At 38.1% G+C, this 24,196-nt stretch overlaps 1 protein-coding gene across 10 annotated transcripts in view; it reads right to left on the bottom strand.

Annotated features, from left to right (window-relative positions):
* ADD3 (adducin 3) overlaps positions 1–24,196 on the bottom strand; it is a 139,160-nt gene that overhangs the window by 12,382 nt on the left and 102,582 nt on the right. For all 10 annotated transcript variants that reach the window (XM_019646644.1, XM_019646645.1, XM_019646648.1 and 7 more), the window contains 7 exons: positions 18,137–18,357; positions 7,592–7,730; positions 3,681–3,832; positions 2,646–2,726; positions 1,659–1,808; positions 1,033–1,176; positions 822–920 (listed from right to left, as the gene is read on the bottom strand). In XM_019646644.1, the coding sequence (XP_019502189.1) occupies positions 822–920; positions 1,033–1,176; positions 1,659–1,808; positions 2,646–2,726; positions 3,681–3,832; positions 7,592–7,730; positions 18,137–18,331 (960 nt within the window). In that variant the 5' untranslated portion in view covers positions 18,332–18,357. The remainder of the gene's footprint in view (positions 1–821; positions 921–1,032; positions 1,177–1,658; positions 1,809–2,645; positions 2,727–3,680; positions 3,833–7,591; positions 7,731–18,136; positions 18,358–24,196) is intronic.

Raw genomic sequence — 24,196 nt, 5'->3', positions numbered from 1 at the left:
AGGTGGCGATTGGCGCACTCCACAACTAAGACTGAAGAACAACAGCTTGGCTGGTCCCCTTCCCCAATTCCCCAACACTGTTCCCCTCCCCAAATTCCCCAATTTATATATATATATAAAAAAGTAGGATTATGAAAAAAATGATGTTTATGAGGCACTTTAGATTTGTGTGTGTGTCTATATGTGAATTTTAATTTTCTTTCCTCCTATATTTAATTAAAGTGATAACTGAGTTGACTCTTTTTACTCAAGAAAAGCAGAACTTCTCTTAAAAGACAAAATAAAACAAAAGCCACCAAATAATATGTGGCCTCTGGAAATCCCCCACCTGCATTTGTATTTAGGCTCCCAAGGGCCAAAGGCGTTCAAGGCATTACTGGGATTTCTTCTGAGACTGTGGTGATACTCCTTCCAAGGCTGGGGGTGGTCATTAGATGCTTTGGAGGAACTGAGCACCACTTGATGTTCACCAGCCACTTAAGCCAAATATAAAACTGTGTTTACCCCTGATGGACTCATTCTGAGCCTTCGATTTGTGGCTATCCCGTTATACTGGAAACGAATACACTGCTTGTCGAGTGTTGATTAGATTTCTGTGCACGTGTATTTTCACAAAATGCTCCCCTCCCCTCTGCAGATCTGAATTAAACCAGGTTTTGTAAACTCAGAAAAACAAAAAAACAAAAACAACAACAAAATAAACAAAAAAACAAAAGCTACTGACCAATAAGACTTTGGAAATAAGTAAGCATAAAACCCAATACAAAAAGCAAATAACAAAGCAAAAAATCAAGTGGGGGTGGTGGTAGAATTTTTCCTACCTGAATCTCACAGGCTATCTGCACACTAAAAATATAATGAAAAGCCTCTTCAACCGTTTCTCCAAGGGCTACGACACCATGATTTCTAAGTACCAGCACCTAAAATAGAACCCCAAAGCAATCACTGTGAATAACTGGCATAGCTCACACTGTTTTCATCAACAGCAGCAGCAACAAAAATAGCTCCTTAGATAGAAACTCTACTACATACCTTACAACTTGGCCCCAGAACTTTCTGCAGTTGAATTCTCTCCTCCTGTTCATCAAGCGACCCTTGATAGTCATAATAGGCAACATCTCCCAGGATCAGGGACTCTTGAGAAATTGGAAGGATCCCACACTTCATGGAAGATACCTGTAGGATTGGGTCCCGGACAAGACAACATATTCAGTTACTAACCACATTTTCACCGCACCAATTCTTCAGTCAGCTCAGGAAGCACTGGCCTATTCACTGCGTTCGCCATTCCAGCCCACCTCTCACTTTAGTTCTTTGCTTCTTCCAGGAAAAAAAAAAAAAGGACTTAGAGGATACAACTCAATTTAAATGCTGTGCCAAATATTACACAAAAAGCTTTGCTCCAAATAACTCAATGACCCAATTATGAAACTGACTAGTTCAAAAATGCAAATGCTATCTCTAGTTGTTTCCTAGAATGGTAGCATTTGGCTCAAAGGGCCTTTTGCTTTCTGGGTATGCAGAGGATTCATATTTTGAATATTATTTTACATGGCAGGGTCTGAAAGGATGCAGATAGTAGAGTATCACGCAAGGAAAGCCATGAAAACAATACACTTCGCAGAGTCATTGCTGGTTTGGGCCCTTCAGTGACTTACAGCTGCTGTTGCAAGGGTATGGATGTGTATCACACACTTCACATCAGGGCGTGTTGAATAGATTGCAGCGTGGGGACTGAATCCTGTATGGTCAATTTTCAAGTTAGTGCTTCCCTGATCAACCACTTCTCCTATTATATTGACTTTCACCTGGAAAAATCAGAAAGGCATACTGAATTGGTACGCACGTACCAAAGTTACCTGTGTTCCATAAGCTACACCAAGGACATAGGCAAACTCTTTAGTCAAAGGCCAGACAGTAAACATTTTAGACTTTGTGGGCCTCTGTTGCAACTTCTGAACTCTGCCACTGCAGCACAAAAGCAGCCATAAACAACTATAAAAGGATGGGTTTGGCTTTTTCCCATAAAACTTTATTTACAAAAATAGGTAGTTTGCAACAAAACTTAGTATTTAGCAAGACGCACAGTTTCCAAGAAACTGAGTAACTTAAGCTCTTCACCAAAGGTCTGGACAAGCCTGGCATTTACGGCGCTGGCTGGGAAATCCCCATTTGCTAACAGCGCAGTACCGGGAACAATGGGGTTCCTGCTGTTCTGGAGACCGATGGCAGTGGCTAGGACAGTCGTGGAAAAAAAAAATGCTGGAAGGGCAGACCCATACTCACACCCCAAACCTTGTTTAACTCTATCTATAAAATAAACAATGACTCCGTGCGTGTGTGTATGTTGTTTAAAAACAAATTCCAGAGTGGACAGGGTAGAAAAAAATTAAAAGATTAACTTCAAAACATGGATGGGTTAAGTGATAAGATCAACCCATCATCAGTCTCGTTCACTGCCCTGTTTTTCTTGAACCCTAAAGCTTTTCTTACAAATCAACACAACTTTCCAAACTCTTTCCTATTCACTAGCAAATGTTTTTCTATCCATAGCTTTTATCGTTCCATCCTATGTTAAAAGCTAAAAAACTGCCAGAAAAGCACAAGGAAGCACAGAAAATATAACATAGGAAAGAAGATGATACCAAATTGGAGGCTGTGGCTTCAGAAAAAGACAGGCCTCTGGGAATTATAATAATGTGGTCTTGCTCCTTACTTATTCTTACCTGGGAGAAAGAGAAAAAAAAGACAATAGGGAATTACTATGAGGTGTTCCTGTTTTGTAGTGTAAACATGACTAGGAATATATTTACAATAAATAATTATAAGAGATCAAGAAAAAAAGCAAAGCAGAAATGAAAGGTGTGCAACATGAAATTTCCTTGAAAAGTTTTCTTCCCCTCAGCCCTCAAGTACTTGCTAACAAATTCTGACATCAGTTTCTCATCGACTGGACTTACCCAACATGTTATTTTGGAGGTTCTAAGGTGGTTCAGGGTCAGCTACATTCATGCGAAACAAATGCCAATATTATTCAGCCAAATGTGGTAATGATTTTATCTTCATTTACAACATGGAAATTAAGGGAATATGGGCAAAAGAAAGAGAACCGAGTCTCTTCCTAGGAAGGAGTTAAGGTGGAGAAGGGGAAACAGAAATGGCTGGGCGAAAGAGAAGCTAGTGGAAGGCCACACTTCCCCTTTATGCTATTTCCATCACAGTATTTTCGTAAATTTTGGTTCCAAATATTGTCTTGCTTCCAAGTATGGCAACATGAAAACAAGATGACCATGAATGGAAAAATATATTTAAAAAATAAAGACCAGGGAGGAAACTTCCCCGACCGACTCTATTTTTCCTGCCCCATTGCTTTTCAATGTCAGTGAAGCTCAAATGTAACTAACACGGAGAGAGAAAATTCCACCAGAGGGTAACTTCCTGGGCAGGCTCCACAGCCGCTCTGAATGAAAAGAACAAGACAGACAGTAAATGAGAAGAAAGTTGGGGCAGTTGCAGCCTCTCTCTTGGAGATAAGGTTTAAATCAGGATTAGGTTGTGATCCGGCATGCTAGGTTTAGAGAATAAAGTCTGCACACTGGACTGGGGAAAGGTGGGAAGAGAAGAGTTTGCTTTCTAGTTGAGATTTTTAAAAAACAAAAACAGAAAGCCAAAGAACTCACTGAGATATAGGTATTTGCCAGGTGTGCCCATCCAAACAAGTCTGCAAGTCTGTACAGGCTGGCGAGTTTACAACGAGTAAGTTTTTCTCCCTTCACGTAGGAGGATGTATCTGCTCCAGGAAGGTCATTGATAGGTGTCACCATGCCGAGACCTAAAAGAGGAAAAATTGTGGAGAGAGGTTCAGGTCAACTAATCCCTTACCAGGAAACTAGCTGCCAGGAAGCAGCCTGAGTCTGGGAGTGTCCAGCTTTGTAAATAATGATCTGAAACTTATCAGCCCACACAATGTTTCATTAGCTTATCTTCCTTCAGAGAAACACACTGAGAGTAAAAGCACACATCAGCTATCTCCTTTGCTGTTTCATCTAGTGCTTGTTAGGGAGCTAGGCTCATACCACCGGGAAAATGGTCACGATCCCATTGGTGAAAATGTGATTAATACTGAGATTATTGCTCATTTTATGATGAAAAGATCTCAACAGAAAGCTATTTTTCTAATATCTCTTGACTTTTAGTCAAACAAAAAAATATTTAAGATGGAAAAGCATACATTCAAACAGTAGTCTGGCTTCTGCCCTGACCAAACAACAAAAACTAGTCCTCGGCTCTAATGATTCAATTGCTAAGTTCAGCTTTCACCAAGTTCAACTTTTGCTGTCTTCAATCTCCGTGACATCATTTACCGCCTCTTTCCCACAATTCTTCCTCATGCCTGTGTGATCCTGTCCTTGACCTCTTGTTCCCTTTTCATTTGTTTCTTCTTTCTCCCTCAACACGTTCTCTTCGCTTTCCTTCCCCCAGATTGTGGCTCTTTCCCAAAGCTCAGTCCTCCATTATGTTCTTTTCTCATTTTACTTTTCCCCATGAAAACATTATATAGTTTTAAGTCTCCAAACTGCTATTTCTGTGCAAGATGACACCATGACCTTCACCTCTCACCAGATCCTCCTGACTGTTCTTCAGCCTGTTGTTTCTAACTGCAACACAATAACATAAAAAGGGTCTAAAAGTGATGTTGTGTCCTCTGATTTTTCTTATCTTCTTTATTCTCCTTATTCTTCTAATACTGATGACATCGCAGTTCCCGCAGGCTCAAACAGTAAGTAACCTTTACGTCTTACCCTTTCCTGGGCCACCATATGTAATTGATCACCACGTTCCGTCACTCTCTTCTTCACAAGGCCCCTCATTTCCATCCTCAAGTTCAGGCCTTACCATCTCACATGTGACCCTTGCAATAGCCTTCTCGTTCTTGTCCTTGCCTGTAGGCCCTCTCTTTATAAATCCATTCTGCATAAAGGCATCAGATTGAGTTTCCTAAAGCACCACTGGTAACCTCACTATTCCCCTGCTCAAAGTTTTGCAGGAGCCCCAAACTTGAAAGCCGACAGGGGCCAGGAAATTAGTGTAAATGTGTAAACCGGGCCTGGTGCAGCCTGTAGGCTGCTAGAAAGTGCACGCCGGGTTTGAAGGGGCAGCTGCAACAACCCAGTCGGCTGCTGCCACAAGAAAATCTGAGTCCAGGGCGCTCAGCACGTTTAAAGGGAAATCCCATGTGAACACGCTCATGTGAGATCTTCTAATTCTAAACTGTTGCGAACTAATTCAAATAGTTTTAATATATAAACCATACAGAATAGTATAATTTCTGATAAAGTTTCAAAGTCAACCATTAACCTGCCCTTCCAACTTTAACTTCCACTTTCACAGCACAACATAACTTTTCCAGCCAAACTGGCTGACTTCTCCTCCCTGACCTCTGGACACTGGGCCATGGCTTTCCTGCTGCCACACCTTTGTATTAATACATCCCAGCCAGCACCCTGGAGCCCTCTTCCCGCCGTGGGATCTAGGACATTCACAGGATAGCTCCTTTTGTCTTCCCTGACTTCTAACTTTTGAAACTCTCTTTTTAGACTCTTTTCCTCTCGGTCTACACATTCTTGTATGATTATCTAATTGACAGCCATAGCTTTGAATAACCCTTCTCTATGTCCACCTGCCAAGCCAGTCTCTGCAACTGTAGGGCTGCATTTCCAGGAGCTGCAGTATCTTGGCAACTCTCTTGGCCGCTCTGGCACGCCTATAGGAGAACTTCCTCCTTTCCCCAAGCTGACCTAGATCTCCAACTTTGGACAGTCCTAGTTTTGTCTAATAATACTGTGAAATCGCCCAGTTAATTCTTTACACAGAATCTATAGGAGTCTTTCTACATCTCCTCCTGCTTAAGATGGCTTTTCAAAGTTAGAATAAAATCCCAACTTCCAACTGTGGCCGAGAAGCCCTTGTATAACATAGCCTCTGCCTACATTTCTGACCTCACTTTGTTCTGCTGTCCCCTCAAAAGCCATGCTCTGAAGAGGCCGCTAAACTCATTCTCACCTTATTCCCGCCTGACACTTGTGTTTGTTCCTTCTACCTTGAATGCTTTCCCTCCATCTTGATATGGACTGCTCCTTGCAATTCAGACTTCAGTTTCAATGTCACCTCCTCAGAGAGGTGCTCTCTGATCACCCAATCGAAAGTAGTCACCTAGTTACTCCTATCAAATCACCATATATTAATTCTCTGCACAGCACTTCCCATTTATTATCTGACCCTTTTCTCTACTTACTTAGTCTATTTTCTCTCTCTACAAGCACAGGAATCTTGTCTTGTTTATCGCTGTATCTCCTATCCCTAACAGGGTACTTGACACGTAACAGATACTCAGCATTGCAGAAAGAGCAAACCGAACTTGCTCTTAGAATTTTTCTGTTTCTTCTGAAGAGTGAGTGATTTTAGAACTCGTTGTTTTTCTCAGGACTGTCCTTCCCCCCGCCCCCCACCCTCCGAGCATCAAACCTGTTGCTAAATCTCTACTCTTCCTTGGCGATACCTTTTTCATTGATCTCTTTCTTCTTGTACCACAACCACTACTTTAGTTCAAGTACCTGCCCCTCACATCGGGACTCTTTCAGATTCTGTAACTGGTATGTATGTCTACATACTTGTCCCATTAGAGCTCTACAAACATCCTCACCTTGCATGCTCCTGCTATCATGTCTCTTTTTATGCCATTCCTCTACTTGGAAAGTATTAGAAATCATTGAACTTCTATTTACAAATCTTTAACCAAAAAGAAAACAAGGAAAGAAGAAACAAAGGAAGAAGGTGAAACAAAATTCCAAACAAAAAATAAAAAAATAAAAAATAAAAAGGAGGAAAAGAAAATGCCCCGACTCTGACATGAAGCCTCACCCCTGGACTTGGACGTGAAGTGGTCCCTGGCGTCCCCTCTGGCACCGTGTACCTGCCTGGTTCTGCAGTAAGTTCCGTACACATCTCGCTGAGATGCCGAGTGTGTGAACTCATCCCTTATGATTACTGGTGTCCTTACAGTATTAAGCTCACCGAATTGGTGCTCTCACCAAAAGCCATTAATGAATACAATGTCCTAACTCCTCCTTAACCCCAAGTTCTACATACTCCATCCTCTAAACCTGGGCAGTTCAGGCCTCTCCTTTCCTGAAGCTTTCTCAGTCTACTTCAGCCATTAATCAATTCCAACTCTGAGTCCATAGCATGACTTGTATGGTCATTAGACAATTTCTTATGAACTGTTTTGTGATTTTTCTTCTATAGCTATCTTGCAGTTTTAATGTTTTCTGCATTCATGTATGTCTCCTCAACTAAAATACACACTTATCTAGGGCAGAGACCATGCCTTATAACTATCTGTAATCTGCACAAAATCCAGTAAACACCTGGTTGATATGAAAAAGTAAGAGATTCTAACACTATGTTACTGTGAGAAGTAGGGATGTCTAAACTTAAGGACTGAAGCAGAGCAGAATATGATGCTAGACATGTACAGTGTTCAAGGCAGAGATAAAATTATAATTTTTAAAACTTTCCAAAACTGACATACTGAGAGGAGGTGAAGTGAAGCCCGAAAAAGAATTGGCCATGATGTAATCTGCAATCTGTTGTAATGCTAGTAATCCAGTTGGGTTGTGGCCTTTCTTCATTTGTTCTTGAATAAGGCTTTCCAGGTCCTCCCGAAAGGCCTGTAATACACAAAAATAACCACTGAGCACATCCATCTCAATTGGAGCAGAACAGCCCAAACATAACTTGTTCTGATATAATCAATCTTTCCCCAGTTCCTCTTTTGAATGGGTTTCACCTACACTATTTCAAAACAAACACAAAACACAAAATATTAAAATTATAACACTAGAAGAAGCAACAAGCTTGCTTTCAGGGGAGAAAAGAAAATCATTAGGCATTCTTAATCTCAAAGAAAATGAGCTATTATAACATCTGCAATAGACAGGTATACGTATAGGAAAAGCAACTCTGTTAATAAATTGCAGCTAGAGCACCAAGTAGAGAGTGATACAAAATGAGACTCGTCCCTTGCCTAGCAGCCTCATTATCTAGGTTAGGACAGGGTCCCCATTTGAATGGGGCGCGGCTGTGACTAGAGGGACTCACAGCAAAAGTCTTCACTAAGTCATATTAAATCATGGCTTCCGTTTTATGATTTCCATGGCAGCTCCTTAGTTCCATAAACTCTGAAAGCAAACTTGATGAGAAGAGTTGAGAACTGATTACTCCTCTGCAACACTGTGTTAAAGAAAGAACACTGTTTTCCAATTTGGGGTACTGGATACTCCTGTTCTGGAGTTCTGTATCTTTTATTCTCCTTTTGCAGGGATGGTGGGAGGTATGTGTGGCAGAAACAGTGTTTATTTAAATAAAAATCCTGAACATTAAAAGTCTCTATTCTAGTAACCTGAGATGCTAATATAATCCATCATTTGAAACCTTTCCCATAAGTTGTTGAAATAGCTTGTTTTGTATTTCCATCACACCCAACTCATACTTATTTTATTAAATTCATCATTTGTTCGCTTGCTCATGTCTCTTTTCATTCATTTTAAACATGAAGGCTCTTGCAATATAAATCATCTAAACCTTGCTCTTCCATTTGAAATTGGTTACATGTGGAGCAGGATACCCTGCCAGAAAGTCAATTCAATTTCTTCCCCACTTCAGCTAAGAGGAAGAAGGCAGAAAATGGCTTTGGAATCACTACCTCCAAGAGGAGTAGGTATGAAGACCCTGGGGATCACTGGGAAATCGTTCTTAGAAGGGTGGATCTCCTCTGAGTGACTGCTGGTAGCCTTCCTCGTAGGGCTGGGATAAGATCTCCTGGAGTCCTTACTCAGGATGGCTGAATAACTCAGAGGTTTTCAGAAAAAAGGACTTTTTTTTTAGATAATGGCATAGGAGCCCATTGTGGGAAGGGAAATGTGGTTCTGAGGCCATGAGGTGGTAGATGTTAGGACCAGTCCTGACGCAATGCTCGTGTTGCTTTTAGAGCAACAGTGTAGAGGCATCTGTGATATGAACTGAAAGAGCTGAGTGCTACTGGCTATAATCTTGGGATCTCAACCATGGAGCAGCCTAGACCGCCCTGAGCTTAGCACAGGAAGGGGATAGGGAGGCCATCCTTCCCTGACGCACCATGGTGGCTGGCACAGGCGTCTGGAGCAACAGTGAAGCTGCACCTTGTTGGACAGGACAAGGCTGGTTTCTGACACCACCACCATGTGGCAGGGAGGTGCCGTGGTGCACTGAGCAGACTGTTGTGTGACTCTTTCACATACACAGACACACGTGACACCACATATTGGGTATGTAAGCCACTGAGGTTCTTGGGACAATTTAGGGGAAAGTAGAAACTCCAAGAGGAAGATGCTATACTTTCTACTAATAGCAGGTGGATGTTTGAGTAATTAACTTATAAACTACTAGCTGTGACGATATTTGAATTCTGAGTTCATGGAGCAGTTCTCATACACCAGCTAAATGATTTTCTTTTACAAATTCAAGGCGTGTTAAAAGACAATCGTTAGCACCATTATAAAAATTCTAAACATCTAATTCCATTGTCTATACCTAGTTCATTTAAATACATGATTTAAACCAAAGAAACTATCCTTAAAATATCTTCTACAAAGACACATCACATTTACCAGAAAACTCTATTAATACATTTCTAAGACCCTGTGAACATAAAATGCATATAAGATGGATGAACGCCTTCATACAGATGAGTAACCTGAGTATCTTACCATGTTTAAGGCTAAAAGGAAAAGAATCTTCCAGACACACTCATTTATCTTCACATAAACCACAGAAAACTTCTGGACACCAGGCAATAGACCAATCTACTCTTCTGAAACTTTATCTTCTCTTTAAAACCAAATTCTATTTAAATTTTCCTCAGTTCAAAGCAGCTACAACCAATGTTTTTTGATTGAGTAAAAAAAAGAAAAAAAATTATGGACACCTACAATGTATATCACTCACTATTTATATTACAACAGCTCTGAGAAGTAGGCATTATTTAGTTTGTTGAATGTTGTCCCAGGAAGCACTGAAGACAGATGCCATAGATTAAAATGATAAAAAAAAATTAAAAAAAGAAATACAGGTTAGCAAAATCAAGCTAAAGAGAAGCAAGCCTAAGGAGGTTAGACAGAGCCAGGAATGAGGTTAAGATAGTACAAAGTTCAGTGAACGCCATCAAATTGGGTGCATTTGCTATAGATGAGTCACATTTTATCTAAGCTCTTTAGCAGTCAACATAAATCAGGACAATCTGCTCACTATACTGAGTTACAATGGCTTTAAGATTAAAATCAACCAGTTACTCAAGAGAATCACAACTATTTATGAAGCTGACGAGAAATTTTTGCTGGGTGGGATAAGAAAATTCAATAAGAAAGGTTGAAAAAGTTGTCTAAGGTCACATAGCTACTAAGTTAGTGTCAGACGCAAAGGCTCAGGTCAAATGCTTTTTTCTTAGTGAAAATGCTCTTTTCACTACTATATATACCATAATACGGTGAGTACCATCCTAAAACTTTGGGGTGATCCATATTGTCATGGGGGAATATATAAGCCCTTCTGAAACCAATGAAGAGAAAAATGTGACTTTCTCTTTTAAGTCTAGTGAATAGCTTCTATAAAGTATAAGAAAAGAAAAATTTCCAAGTAAATGAAAATTCCCCAGCCTTTTTATATAGTTGACAGTGCTTCAACAGATAAGAATTCTTCTACTCCAAAAGATTTAATATTTTGATCATGAACATTTATAACTAATTTAATTTTTTGAATATTTTTGAAATATTGTTCAGATAATTACCTAAGTCATAAAAGTTAGTGTAAAAATTACTAATGATATAAAATTGTTTCAGCTGGTTTTTAAAATTTATCAATAAACTTTCAAAGTATTAAAAGAATAAAAGTTTTACTTATCTTTATGGTGGATAATCATATTCCTACTTCTATTACAATCCAATGTTAATAGAATAATCCTTTATAGTTGATTCATTTGAATATCATGACAAAGTCCTGATCTAGACTATGATTTGCGAAAGGTTGCACAGCAAATACATAAATGGAACAAAGATTCCAACCTGGACTGTCAGCTGGGCATGGGATCTTTTCCTAATTTTATCAGAAAGGGGTTGTATCACTGAGACCAAATACAACTAATAAGGCAGCAGGCATGCTGTGATCAGAAACACTGAGTAAACCTCTTAGGCTGGATTAGAACATTAGGTTGTAATGACAGATAAAGCAAAAAAAAAAAAAAAAGATACAGCAGCAGACTATGAAGATCCTGGAGTACCAAAGCACATGCCCTCTTACAAGTGGAAATTCTCTCATTAAAGCAGAATGAGAAATTAACTTATAAGCAGGGCAGCAAGGTCACATGCTGGGCTTCTGAAATCAGGTTAAGCCAACAATTCCCTAGAGTATCTACTAGAGAAAAGTCAGCTTAGAAGATCAGGCAACACATAAACACAAAACCACAGCATAAACGGTGGCTTCCACCTCAGATGTGGAAGAGAGGACAGAAGAAGCAGCGGGGGTTGTTACACCTCCGACACGCGAATACATGAACGTGAATAAGCCAGAATGCCACGAGGGCGACAGGTTCTCTGAGACCCTCAACACCCGAAATGCTGTCTGAGGAATTATGATTATAATCTTCAAAGTGTTGCCACAAAAGCATAAAATGTTTTAAATTAGCAATGTTGTATATAACTTTATGTACACAATTTCCACAAAAATAGCTGCCTACTATATGCTAGGTATCGTACTACATGCTTTTTTATGTTATCTCATTTCATTGTCACAACAACTGTATGAGGTCCATTTTACCAACAAGGAAACTGAAGATCAAATTAAGTGAGTTTCTCAATGTCACGCAACTAATAAGTGGTGGGGAACCCAGGTGCAAAACAAGCACTGTGTGCATATATACATGTATGTATAAAACTTACATAAACATGGAAACTGGAAACGATGAGAAAATGGGCTCACTTAGGCCAAAACAGTCTGATACTCCCAGATTTCTATAATGTGTTATGTAATTTTTTATGCTGTATGTACCATTACTTCCTTTGGCTCTGGTTTAGTCTATGGAGTTTGCTCAGCATTGTGATCACAACTTGCACTTTTCTATCCTTGCTTACTGTATTTCATCAAATGGAAATACTGGCTTCCACTGTTCCTCTACCTAATGGATTACCCTTTATTCAACATTCATCGTAAATGTCACCTTCTCCTTGAAACTTCTCCTTTAAAAAAAAAAAAATTGTGGAACAGTGTATTTTTCCAGGACCCATCAGCTCCAAGTCAAGCAGTTGTTTCAATCTAGTCGTGGAAGGTGCAGCTCAGTGGCCCATGTGGGGATCAAACCAGCACCCTTGGTGTTATGAGCCCATACTCTATAACCACCTGAGCTAACTGGCCACCCTTCAAAGCTTCTCCTTTCATCACCCCAGTTAGGGAAGATCTCCATATGTTTGCTCTTTCTACCCCACTCTGAATTCTTTTAACATTTGCCTATACTACACTTAGGGTGCCTATCATATGATTGTCATTTATTTTTCCTACTCTATCATAATATCTGATGGCTAGGACTGTCTTTCACATTTCTAGAGTCTCCCTCAGTGTCTAGTTCAGTGCTCAACTATTAAAATAGTAGGTTAGTTTCTTTTGTTTTTATTTTCCTAGATATAAGGAAAGAAAGTAAAGAATCTGATCTCAATCTTGACTGAGCTAATGATAGCAAAGATCCATTTCATAGGTTGTTAGCTCGGGACCTGATGCTCTAGGAAACAGTCTAATCAGTCTGTCGCTTGAGTAAGAAATTCCTCTTGGGTAATTAAGCCTGTCCATCATCTAGTGGGAGAAATTCATCTTTCTTTTTTTTTTTTAAATAAATCTTCATTGAATGTTATAAAATTTTAAAGTTATTTAATTCTTCAACTCAAACAAAGTCATATTTGAAAACTTGGTTTGTCCCCAGAGCATTATAATTTGGATACTCTCTCATCAAATACATGCCTAAGAAAGTATAATAAAAAAATCACCAGGTGAAAAACAAAATGTTTACATTAGAGACAGGGTGCCTTAAAAGCCTTATCTTAATCTCATACCTACCATTTTATTTTATACATCTTCTGTCAATGAGGAGGGGGTGATCCTATGAACTTTGAATTCATAAGGTATGGATAAAAATAAACTTGTAAAAACATGAAAGATTCAGAGATTTGAGATTCATGTGGGGTAAGAGTATACTTTTAAGTAATACATATTCATTTATACTATAAACCAAAAGTAGAACTAACTTGAAATATCAGATCTTAAGGCTTCTGCATCTAAGATCAGAACTTTCAGGAGAAAGTGACAACAGATGAAAAGTATTTTAAGTCACAGAAAAGAGGAACAATTTGATAAAAGAAACTGATCCGACGCAATTATTTCAGTTATGGCTAAAAAAAAAAAGGCTGATGTATAAGTAATATCTAACTCATAGAAATCAGGTAACAGAATACTTATGAATATCAGAAGTGGATTTTAAATCCCCGCATTGGGCGTTCTACCTCACTATAATTACTAGAGAGAAAAATTGGAGCAGAAAGAAAAAAAGATGACAGATTTGCTGCTCTCAAGGCACCCTGCAATTATTAGATCTCTTGTAACAAACTTAGAAATTCTCCATTAAGAAATGTATTCGTTTGGAAATAGATTACCACTGGTCCTGTTGAAAGGAGAAAAAACAAATAAACCAAATTTTCTTCTGGATGGTCTTTCTCCTGTATCTAAATCTTAATCAATATGAAGCTAAAGGTTTGACTATCTTTCCTTGAAGTTGGTATATAATATAAATGCAAACAGTTAATGAAGAATACTTGCATCTTAAACTTCCAAAGTGCCCAGACAAATCATGGTGATTTTGACAAACTATGCTAATTAAGGCACCCTGTTAACATTTTAGACTGTAGTTACAGTGATATCCTAAAGTGTCTATGGCTTTGAAGTTTCTCCTGTCTTCAGAATGAGCTTGTAGCATTGCATACTGCCCTGTCATTAAGAATGTTAGTGTGTCAGGTGTCTGAACTGTCACCACCTACATTCCTGTTGTCCTGTTTCACAGTAACATCGCATACTTCCATCAAGCAGTCTAAATTGCTTCCTGTAAATGATAAGGCTTAGGGATTTTCATTCTTTTTCTGAAATCCACCAACTGTTTTCTACGTTAAGCAGCCAAGTTCAGTAGGAGCTTGTGGGACAAAATCAAGTGTTTAATAACTCAAAGCCCACCACCCAGCTATTATTCATATATCCATCCCTCCATGTATTCAGAATTTACTAAATGTCTACTATATATGAGTGTGTATGTGTGTGTGTGTGTGTGTGTGTGTGTGTGTGTATACTGTTAGTTTTTCAACTCACATGCTTCTTTAACTTTGATGAGGCATCATTTAAATCTAGTGATTTGCCATGAACACTTCATTCTCAGACAAGGGGATAAATGACAATCTAGAGTCCCCATAGACATATACATGAGGAGTAAACTGGTCAGCAAACTTGTGGATTCTCTCTACTGCATTAACAAAATCTCTAGCTAAACCAGTTTACTCACCAGCACTTAATTTCGAGGACAAATACTTTCTTAAATAAAAAAAAGTTATGACAAAAGGCCATGAAATTCCTAGAAAGAAGTAATACTTGAAGTCAGGATGGGACAAATTCTATGTTCTCGTATTTTCTCAGTACAAGACAATAAGGTGCTATATTTGTCACTCAAACTTACAGACACCAAAATGTCTTGTCATTGGAAACTCTTCCTGAGTTGGACTGAATTAACTTGAGCAACAGAATTTGAAGATGAATGAAACAATAATATATGAGTGGAATTATTTCATTGTTATTGAATGCTTTAAGTGGTACAGCCTAGTGGTTAAAGTGTGAGCTTTAGAGTTTAAATTCAGACCCCACCATTTAACTAAACTTGTAAAACTTAAGCAAGTTATTTAATGCCCCTAAGTTTCAGTTTATTCACCTGTAAATTAGGGATATTACCACCTCCTGAGTTTTTCTGAGGATTAAATGGGATTTGATACATAGTAAGTGCTTAATTAAAAAAGTATTAGACTTTGCTTTTATTAGTTTCTCTCCTGATTGCCTTTCTTCCCAGATGAACTCACCATTTTAAATAGAAGGCTTATAAATTTGTTTCTTACAAACATGAATTAGTGATATCTTTGATTTTGATCTTTAATGGTTATGAGTTTTGCCAACAGAGAGAACTTCAATATTCATAGGAGACCCACAAATATTTTATGAGTTATACTGGCATACTGACAGAAGCACTGCAAGCTTGGAATTGATGGAACAAACACAACACAAAAAGAAAAAAGATCTTTGAACTCAAAACCTCTACAAGGAATAAGCAGGCTGAGAAAAACACGCAGTTGCAAAAACACAGGCCACCTTTCAAGGAAAAGGAACGATGATTCAAAGGATGGAACCGAAAGCTCAGAGGGCTGAACCAAGAGCCAGGGAGATTCACCACTAGTAAGTAGAAAGACTGCGTCTTCATCAGGGGACCTTCCAAAGATTTGCCCAGATGGATTTCAGAACTGCTGTGGATGGCTCACTCCTTTGTAACCCAGTGTTTCCCTATTTTGAACAGGAGTGTTACAGACGTTATCTTTGCCTGACCCACTCCCCCCATATTGGCTGCGTGTGTGTGTGTGGGGCACATACTTGTCTCTTTAGTTTTCAGGTCAGTAGATTGAGAGGAGCTGTACTTAAGGAATTATACCTGAGGAGCATCACTTGCACCTGGACTGGATTTAGCTGAGATTCTGGATTCAGGCTAATGATGTATTGGAATGACTCTTGCAGGGGTGTTAGGAGAGGGTGAGTGTATTCTGCATGTGTGAGGAAGGTAAAATAAATTGTGGCAGATTGTAATGTTTTTAAAATAAGTTGTGATCAGAGAGTGAACAATCCACCCCTCAAAAGGTGGAGCTCAATTCCTCTCATTTTGAATAAGAGCTGAACTTAGTGACTCATTAGTAACCAACAAATATGGTACGAAAGATGGTATTTAATGTCTAGATTAGGTCAGCCTCCTCTTTGCTCTCTCAGACACTTACTCTGGGGGAGAACACTCAAACAGCCTCAGGTAAAGGTCCACGTGGTGAGGAACTGTGGCCTCCTGCCACCCATGAGAGTGACCCATCTGAAGAACAGAAACCGCCAGACCAGTCAAGCCTTCAGATGACAGCAGCCCTGGCTGATTGATGTCTTGACTGTAACTTCATGACAGACCTTGAGCCAGAACCACTCAGCTAAGCTGCAACTAAATTCCTGACCCACAGAAACTATGATATAATTAAAGCTTGTTGTTTTAAGTTGCAAAATTTTGGGGTAATTTGCTATTTAGCAATAGGTAATGAATACAGGCTACTATGTATCATTTCCTTTAGTGAAAAGAAAAGTTTATTGTATTAAAAGAAATTTGAAAACCACTGACCTAAAACATGGCACGTAGACAAAATTTATACACTTTCACAAACAATATTTTAAATTCATTAGCAAAGATCTAGATGGGAAAATGATCAATCCATAATTCTTTTAAAACTTCTTTGTTCCTATCTGGGCTGAAAATGACCACTCTTGCTATATGAATATGGAAATGACAACCTATATATCTGCCCTTTCCCATTATTTCATTAAGTTCCCAAGGCATAAGTAAAATTTGTACTTTTAAGCTGATTTACAAATGAAAATACATAAATGTTTTAAAAAATTATATAATCTACTGAAAGTATGCTGTCTTTAATGGGTAAATAATAAGACAAAAACCCTGGCATGGAAATTTAGTTTAGTACTTCTTCCTTTTAAACTTTACAGTTAGAATTGAATGGTCCTGTTTGGAGTACTTCCCAAAGAAATCTCCATATTTAATAACCCTGAACAAAATCTGAACTTCATCTCATTCTTTCAGTTACGTTATACTATATGTTACTATAATCATTCGGCTAATAAGTTCTTAAAAATAGGATTTCTTTAGAAGAGAAAATATATCTATTGTGATATATTTAACAAATAATTAACAAGCCCTTTAAGTATTTATAAACACAGAAACTCAGGTTTGCATTAAAGAAGGTATTGAATATTTACTCCCTCATGTTGAATTCTCTGGTTAGTCACCTTTAAATTTAAGCTATACTTAAATTCCTGAAAGCTTGCATTGTTTTTATAACTTGTACTTGCTTTTATTGAGGCCACTGGTATAGGAGAATTACTCAAGAGTGGAATTCCCCTTTGGCTTTGGACTCATCTTCTGTGACTGAATTCACAAGGGCACAACAAAAATGATTTACCAGGGCCTCCTCAGGCACTTCTATGCCTTGATGCTTATTTTAGTACCTAAGTTGGAAACCTTATATGACCTTAACCTGGGCATCATGTATCTATGTGTGCTGAACTCTGCCTTAAAGGGCCCATGATCTTTATTATGCATCAAGTTAGAAATTCATTTTGCATCTTAAATCAAGCTCTTTTCTCGTCTCCCATCACTTACGCGTGAGCTTTGCAATTCCACTAAGGGTAAGAAAACTAACAAATCACTTGAATATGATTTACAAAGTCTGGCTGTTATTGTGTAGGCTGCTCTGAGTGTCAAGGTACCCAAGGGAAGAAGAAAATATGTGCATGAAATGTACCTAGCTCATTCCTTCATTCCTAATGCTTCAGTCATGCCTTTCATTTCTTCCTGGATATTCAGTCTGAACTGGGTGTCCTTGAGCTCAGGAGCATCTGTTGTCTTCCTTTAATGAAACATTACATCCAGGAATCACACAAAGAACATTTAGACCACCAAGACAGTGCTATAGTTTGTTACTACAGCCTTTGCATATCAACTATATAAATTAGGTGTTCATTTTGCCTCTGAAAGATTAGGGGCAACTCGTCACAATTCCTCCACTCCTCCCCTAAACTGAGAGTTAAGATACCTCCTACTTCATTATATATCAAGGTTCCAAAGAAGAAAAATTATAGCCATGTAATTATTTCAACTCACAGGACTTTGCAAGATCTGAGTAACTCGTTTCCTCTGCTCCATCATGTTGAAGTCTTGTCGCAGGTCAGGAGACATGTTCCTCTCCCTGATGTATTCTGGGTCATTTTCATTGATGCGGTCAAAATACCTCTCTTTGTGAGGCATGCTGGGAGGAGGGGGTGTGGTGATCACTCCTTGGCTGGCATCTGAACTCATGCTTCAAGCCTGCTGAGTCCCCTTATCTGTATTAATAAACACAAAAGAGGACATTCATGGTAAATTCATTGTTCAATTCAACTTTTTCATCGGTCAAGCACAATTTTTTTTTTTGCCCTCAGAGTAACAGTGGTAACTTTCTTTAAAAAGTAGCTTCTTAATAAATATTAGAACAATTTTTTATTAAGGTAAAAGTATCTTGGATGATAATTGATATTTTCAGAGCTAATGGAAACTGTGGTTCAATTATAATAATGTCATCAACTGTTGTTTCATTTTTAAAGGAATGACTGAAATATATAAAAGTAAAATGCCACATGTATGATGGTGAAATTCCATAATTAGGGAGTGCTGTTAGCAGAGCTTCCCTTTCTCTCTTACTCATGATTATATGTTAGACTAAACTCTGGCCATATTTAATAACCACTACCTTTTTATAGTGACTGCAAGTTACCAACATATGAGAGAAACACAGCTTTCAAGTTCTTTAAATGATTCAACAACTTCCCGGGGAAAATGTAGGAATTATTAAGTTGGCTAGACTATGTAACTTTAGCAGATAGTGGCTTCAAATCCCCAAGTCAGAAACAACAAAAAGCTATTCAGAAAATACACGATTCAATTAATTATCATGCTCTCACTGATACTTAGGACAATCCTTGATTTTAACTAGGGAAACAAATTCACTTGGGCTTTGCTATAGCTGAGGACCTAACCAACTATAGACAGATCAACAGGGCAGTCATCTAACACTCCCCCCTCAACCCCGCCTGCGATCTCCGTGTTAGAAGTTGATGAAATCGTCTATCTCAGTGCTTCTCAAATTGTCTAGTGTGACTTTCTCCAATTCACTGTGGGCCACTATTTTTGTAAAATACAAAATGATGTATTTAGATGTCATGGCATTGCCTAACAGCAAAAGTTTCTAAACACTTAATATCATAGTCTGTACTTGTCACAGGCAGTCCAGTCTGCAGACTGGCACTGGAGCCTTAGCCACACTTAGAGTAGCAATGACGTAGCAGGGAGGAACAGTCACTGCCAACTAAAGCAGTGCTTTCTTGAACTGTCAGAGGTGAATATGGCTTTAGGACTAAATCGAGAGAAAGGGAGACCACTGACTAGTGTCTTCTTTTCTCTAATTCTTTTCAACGGAGTACAGAAAATGGAAAAATGAACAAGGAAGAAGAAAAGGAAATAACAAAGAAATTGTAAAAATGGTTTTGCTTAACAATTTTTTTCTACAGGTGGTGACTTCCATTCAAATGCTACCTGTTCAATATAAATGACCGGGTAACAGGAAAACCGTTCTAACTACAAAATGATATTTTCAGAAGTGATTATTTGCTTGAGAAGAATCACTTCAGAATAAGGGAAGTTCAATGTAAAACATCCAAGTATTATTTTTCTATTTATGCAGAAAACGAAGGGGAGAGAAGTTTCTATGGACCTGCAACTAACTCTGCAGATTCTTCCCACCTCGAAGTCCCAGCAGGACACTTTTCTAGATAGATCTATAGGGGAAAGGCAAAGGACACTTCATCTTAGAAATCTGAATCCCTCATAAAGGCCAGAGACATCTGGTCTCATCTTTTAAACACAGTAATGACCAATGAGGTTATTGAATTTGTCTCTAATGATAGTCTTCTCTGATAGACTTCAACTTTAACGCTTCCTTGACCCAATTTAGCCCAAGCAAACTAATTACAGGACATTAAAATGAGTGTGTGCTAATTAAATGTGTTCTTCACAGGATAAATTGTCAGTTTTTTTCTTTTTTACACAACATCCATTACTAATGGAATGACCCTGGCCTTATTATATTCTTCAGAAATTAGGTTTTGCCGTACTGTTATTAGCTTGGCTTACCAACCTACGGCATTTACCATGATCCTGCTATTATCCAAAAATGTGGTACACAGAGCACCAACTATAAGAAACTTTTATTTTTTCATATCCAGCTGGGTTATCAGAAGTCTAGAGGTCTAACCAATCTTTGGAACCTAATTTTCTTCTAAGCTGTTTATATTAGGTCCATTTGAACTCCTTTAAACAGCTTACTGCTAGCAGATAGGAAGTTTAAGGAGAATTAAAGTTAAAAAAACCAATTCACATATATTAGTAAATGTTATGCTGACTTTAAATGGCCAAGTACAGACTAAGTGGGTACTCAATTAACAATTGGGACATCATTTAGCAAAGGAATCAATTCTATTTTAGTTTACCAGTAGGCCACCAGCTTCTTAAGTAATTTTTAAAGAGACAGTCCACAAATATTGCCTTAAACTGGATATTAACCTATTCCTCAATCCCCAAAGCACTTTGGGGATTCCCCAAAGCTTAATGGAGAATAAAGTTAGATAATCAGCTTGTGTCTAACTGAATTTGTTGATGTTTGTAAAATAATTTTATGAAAACACAGCAAAAAGTAAAGAACTGTGGTGGTAGAGTCACTTAATTGTCCCAGCATTGATTTAAGAAACTGATAAATGAGACACTGATAAGTAAAAGCTTACAGTTTGAAGAACTCTTGATGAATGCATTTTTAGGTGAGTAAGGTAAAGAGGAAGATACATCCAACTACCCATTTTAATAATAAAAGAATGTACGAGTACTATATATGTACAACACTTTATAGTTATAGCATCCCTTATACCTTTCTATCTTACTTTATCTTCACAACTACACGATGAGATAGAGGTTCATAATCTAGAGGTTCAGTGGATTAAACATCCTGCCCCAAATCATACTGCTTATATCTTAGTCAATACTCAAAGGCACGATTTCTGTCTCCTAGTTCACTTTATAATGACACATACTATTTTACATATCACAAAACATTAAGAGGGCTACAGAGTTTTGAGTCTTTTAGTCTACAGTCTGTCCTAAATATTTAACAATTGGAGCTTATAAAATCTGTCAAAAATTAAGGAAATAACATCCAAAAAAGAAATATAAAATTAGAAATGACTCAAAACACTCTGACCTTTTTAAAACTTCAAAAGCTCACTATTTAACTTAGCTTTTTAATATAAGAAGTTTGAAAGCTTTTATGTATTTGGAATAAGAATTGAGAATTTATAAAAAGATATAGGAGAAAGAATAAGAATATTAACTTGTCATTTAAGTATTTTATACATAGATGCTGAACAATAAGAGTTTTATATATATTTTAAGCCAATCATAAGCACAACTGATTATCTGCAGTTTTGCACACCAAGTACTACAGAGTGAACTGTTATTTCAAGACTTGAAAAAATTTAGGATCCACAAGATTACTTGAACATAAACAGACAGAATTCAGAGAAATATGGGAGAAGCTTGCAGCACTATTCACAGTAGCCAAGATAATGGAAACAGCCCAACTGTCCATTGATGGATGAGTGGATTTAAAAATGTGGTACATACATACAATGGAATATTATTCAACCATAAAAAGAAAGAAATCCTGCCTTTTTCAACAACATGGATGGACCCTGAGGGCATTATGTTAAATGAAATAAATCAGACGGAAAAAAACTTGTACATGCCATGTTCATCGTTGCACTACTCACAACAGCCAAAAGGTGGAACCAACCCAAATGTCCATCAACTGATGAATGGATAAACAATACATGTACAATAGTATGTCCACATAATGGAATATTATTCAGCCATAGAAGGAACGAAGTACAGATACATCTACAACATGGATGAAGCTCAAAAACGTTACGCTAAGAAAAGACGCCAGACACAAAAAGCTACCCATCATATATTTCCATTTATATGACATTAACAGAATAGGCAATTCCATGGAGACAGGAAGCAGATTGGTGGTTGCCAGGGGCTAGGGGGAAGGACAAATAGAGACTGACTGCTTAATGTGCACTGAGTTTCTGTTTGGGGTGATGAAGTTCTTTTTTTTTTTTTAAGCTGAGCCGTCCTGCTACCTGTTGGCAGCTCAGCGGCTGCTCAGCTCGGGCTGGACTCAAACCGCTGTTGCTCAGAGCTCAAACTCTTGAGCGAGCTCTTAACCAACTGAGCCACTCGGCCGGCCCTTGGGGTGATGAAGTTCTGAATCTAGATAGTGTGATGGCTGCACGGCACTGCAGGTATACTTAATGCCACCAAACTGTACACTTTAAAATGGTTAAAATAAATTTTATGTTATAAGTATTTTACCACAATAAGAAAATAACTCAAAATGGATCACAGACTTAACTGTAAAACTATAAAACTTTTAGAAAAAAAAACATAGGAGAAAATCTTCAGGATCTAGGGCCAGGCAAAGAGTTCTCGGGTTTGACACAAAGACATGATCCATAAAGGGAAAGTGATACACTGGACCTCACCAAAATTTAAAGTGTTTGTCTGCAAAGACCTCTTAAGAGGATAAAGCCTACAGACCATGAGAAAAAATTTGCAAACTACACGTCCAACAAAGGACTGGTATGTATAACATAACAAACTATCAAAACTCAACAGTTAAAAAAATATCCAACAGTTCAATTAGAATATGGGGAAAAACAGGAACAGACATTTCACCAAAGAGGACTGTAAATAAGCACATATACACAGTCGGTAAGCACATAAAAAGATGCTTAGCATCATTAGTCATTAGGAAATGCAAATTAAAATCACAAGATACCACCATACAAGTAGCAGAATGGCTAAAAACCACTGACAGCCCCAAATGCTGGGAAAGATGCTGAGAAGCGGGGTCCCTTACACATTGCTGGTAGGAATGCAAAGTGGTACAGCAACTCTGGCAAACAGTTTGGCATTTTCTTAAAAAACAAAATGTGCAACTACCGTATTTATTACTTAACAATTGAATTCCTGGTCATTTAACCAAGAAAAAGGAAACATATGTTTCCATATCAAAACACAAAAATCTATACCCAAATTTATAGTAGCTTCATTTGTAACCATCAAAGATTGGAAACAATCTAGATGTCCTTCAACAGGTGAATGATGAAGCAAACTGTGGTACATCCATATTATGTGATATTATAAATGCAATGAAAAGGAGTGAATTACTGATACACACAGCAGCCTGAACAGGTCTCCAGGAATTATGCTGAGTGAAAAAAGCCAATCCCAAAAGGTTACATACAGCATGATTCCATTTATATAATACAGCATGTCCTCAAATAAGATTTAGTTATTATGTTGATGAGGTGCTCTAGGAATTTAACTTTTGTTTACATCAATTAGCCTAGGGTAAAACTGGTTTTGTTATATGTCGTTTTGCTTCAAGTTGCAGAACCTACTCATGACATTAAGTGAGGACTTACTGTATTCTTCAAATGACAAAATTGCAGAAGTAGGGAACAGAGTAGTGGTTGCCAGAGGTTGGGGAAGGATATGCTTGAGAGAGAGGGCGGTACCGGTATACAGAGGAAGGAGCGAGGTGGGTGTGGTTATAAAAGGGCAACTCAAGGGATCCTTGCAGCGACTGAACTGTTCTGTATCTTGACTGTGGTGGGTACAAGAGCATACACATGATAAAACTGCACGGAACACACACACACACACACACACACACACACACACACAGGGACTACAAGCATAACTGAGAAAAACCAAATTACCAAATTAAGGCCAGTGGATTATATCAATGTCAATATCCTGATTATGATCGTTTTATAAGATGTGCCACTGGGGGAAAGTGAGTGAAGGGTACACAGGGTCTCCCTGTATTAATTCCTACAATTACGTGTAAATCTACAATTATGTCAACCAAAAGAAAAAGTTTATTTATTTATTTATTTTTTAAAAAGATTTTTATTGGGGTATTAGGGGGATGGGAACAGTGCTGGGGAATTGGGGGAAGGGGAACAGACAAGTTGCTGTCGTTTTGTTCTTCAGTCTAGTTGTGGAGGA

Source organism: Hipposideros armiger, unplaced genomic scaffold, assembly GCF_001890085.2.
Source record: "Hipposideros armiger isolate ML-2016 unplaced genomic scaffold, ASM189008v1 scaffold_105, whole genome shotgun sequence".
Lineage (NCBI taxonomy): Eukaryota > Metazoa > Chordata > Mammalia > Chiroptera > Hipposideridae > Hipposideros > Hipposideros armiger.
The sequence above is the reverse complement of the archived record's forward strand: the minus strand, read 5'-3'. Positions and strand labels throughout refer to the sequence as shown.